The sequence below is a fragment of the Penaeus vannamei genome, chromosome 10 (assembly GCF_042767895.1).
Source record: "Penaeus vannamei isolate JL-2024 chromosome 10, ASM4276789v1, whole genome shotgun sequence".
Classification (NCBI taxonomy): domain Eukaryota; kingdom Metazoa; phylum Arthropoda; class Malacostraca; order Decapoda; family Penaeidae; genus Penaeus; species Penaeus vannamei.
In genome coordinates this window covers 12,718,169-12,719,373 of record NC_091558.1, presented here as the reverse complement: position 1 = coordinate 12,719,373, position 1,205 = coordinate 12,718,169, and the positions used below count along the sequence as shown (strand labels likewise).

At 45.8% G+C, this 1,205-nt stretch overlaps 1 protein-coding gene across 2 annotated transcripts in view; it reads right to left on the bottom strand.

Annotated features, from left to right (window-relative positions):
• The window catches only part of LOC113827800 (chromodomain-helicase-DNA-binding protein 7), a gene marked incomplete at both ends in the record, with an annotated part of 22,660 nt that continues 21,455 nt past the window's right edge, over window positions 1-1,205 (bottom strand). For both annotated transcript variants that reach the window (XM_070126339.1, XM_070126340.1), the window contains 1 exon segment: window positions 1-1,205. This exon segment is cut by the window's right edge and continues 1,142 nt beyond it. In XM_070126339.1, coding sequence (XP_069982440.1) covers window positions 1-1,205 — 1,205 coding nt within the window.

Below are 1,205 nucleotides of genomic sequence, written 5' to 3'. Positions count from 1 at the left end.
AACTACATTTACATGTTCATCACCCGAAAACTGACTCCAGTCCATTGAGGTAAAATCTAGTTTTCTTCTCTTAACTTCTTTTGATTGTTTTGAAGAATCTCCCAAAAGTCCTTGATGCTGCTCAAGCCATTTATCAACCTTGGCATCAGCTGGGCGATATAATTCAATCCCTGGTGGCAATGTAACACCAGGAGGCAAATCAGACTGCTTAACAAGCCCTGGTTTTCCATCCTTATCACTGGAGGTGGTTGTAGTTTTATTGGAAGCTCCTGTGGCGTCATCTACCCGTGTATCTATGGGACGCTTAGATATGGTGGGAGTAATGCTAATGCTGGATGACAATTTGGGTGTACTTACAGCACTAGTAACTTGGCTTTTGTCCCGTGAACTTAGTAAAGTTACAGAGGATCCACGAAGGAGGGAAAGGGGACTGGTATCCTTCGTGGTTGTACAAGTCATCTCTGGACTCTTTCCCTTAGATGTAAGTCCTAAAACTATTTCATCTAATTTTCTGCGCTTCTTTTCCTGAGATCGTGAATCTCCAGGTGATTCACCATGTCGTCTTTTTTCCACGGACCTCAATGGATCATCCAGTCTAGGTCGACCAGGGCCACGGCGAGGTAAGAGGCTAGACGCCAAATCCAAGGCATTTTGACCTGGATTTACAGGCTTTATTGTTAGATCCAATGTTCCCTGTAGTGCCTGGAGTTGCCGCAATGCATGTGAATCTGTCACTAATTGCTGTTGACTCTTCTTTCCTCTATCCTCAGATGATTCCATGAATGACCTAAGGTTGGCACTAGTAAAGGATGGAAGGCCTAACGCAGCAGCTGCAGCAGCAGCGGCAGCACCAGAGGAGCTTTTAGATAAACCTAATGTGTGGTGGAGGTTGGGATGTATCAATGCTTGGAGACGCTGCCGTTCAGCTTCTGCAGCTTCGAGCTGCAATCTCTTGCGGCGTTCTGCATCTATCATATCTGATGCACCTGATGAATGTGAAGAGGCACTGCTGGTAGACTGAGGGAGGGAACTTGATACTTTAACTTCTTGATCACTACTTTGGAAGTCAATGCCAACTGGCCATTTACGGTGCTCCACAGCATACATTAGATGTTCAATTCTTGTCTGAAGTACCCTGTCTTTAGGCCACTTTATAGGATTGGCAGCAGACTGTGCTAGCAGCTGTGCTACTGTGGGCTCACTGG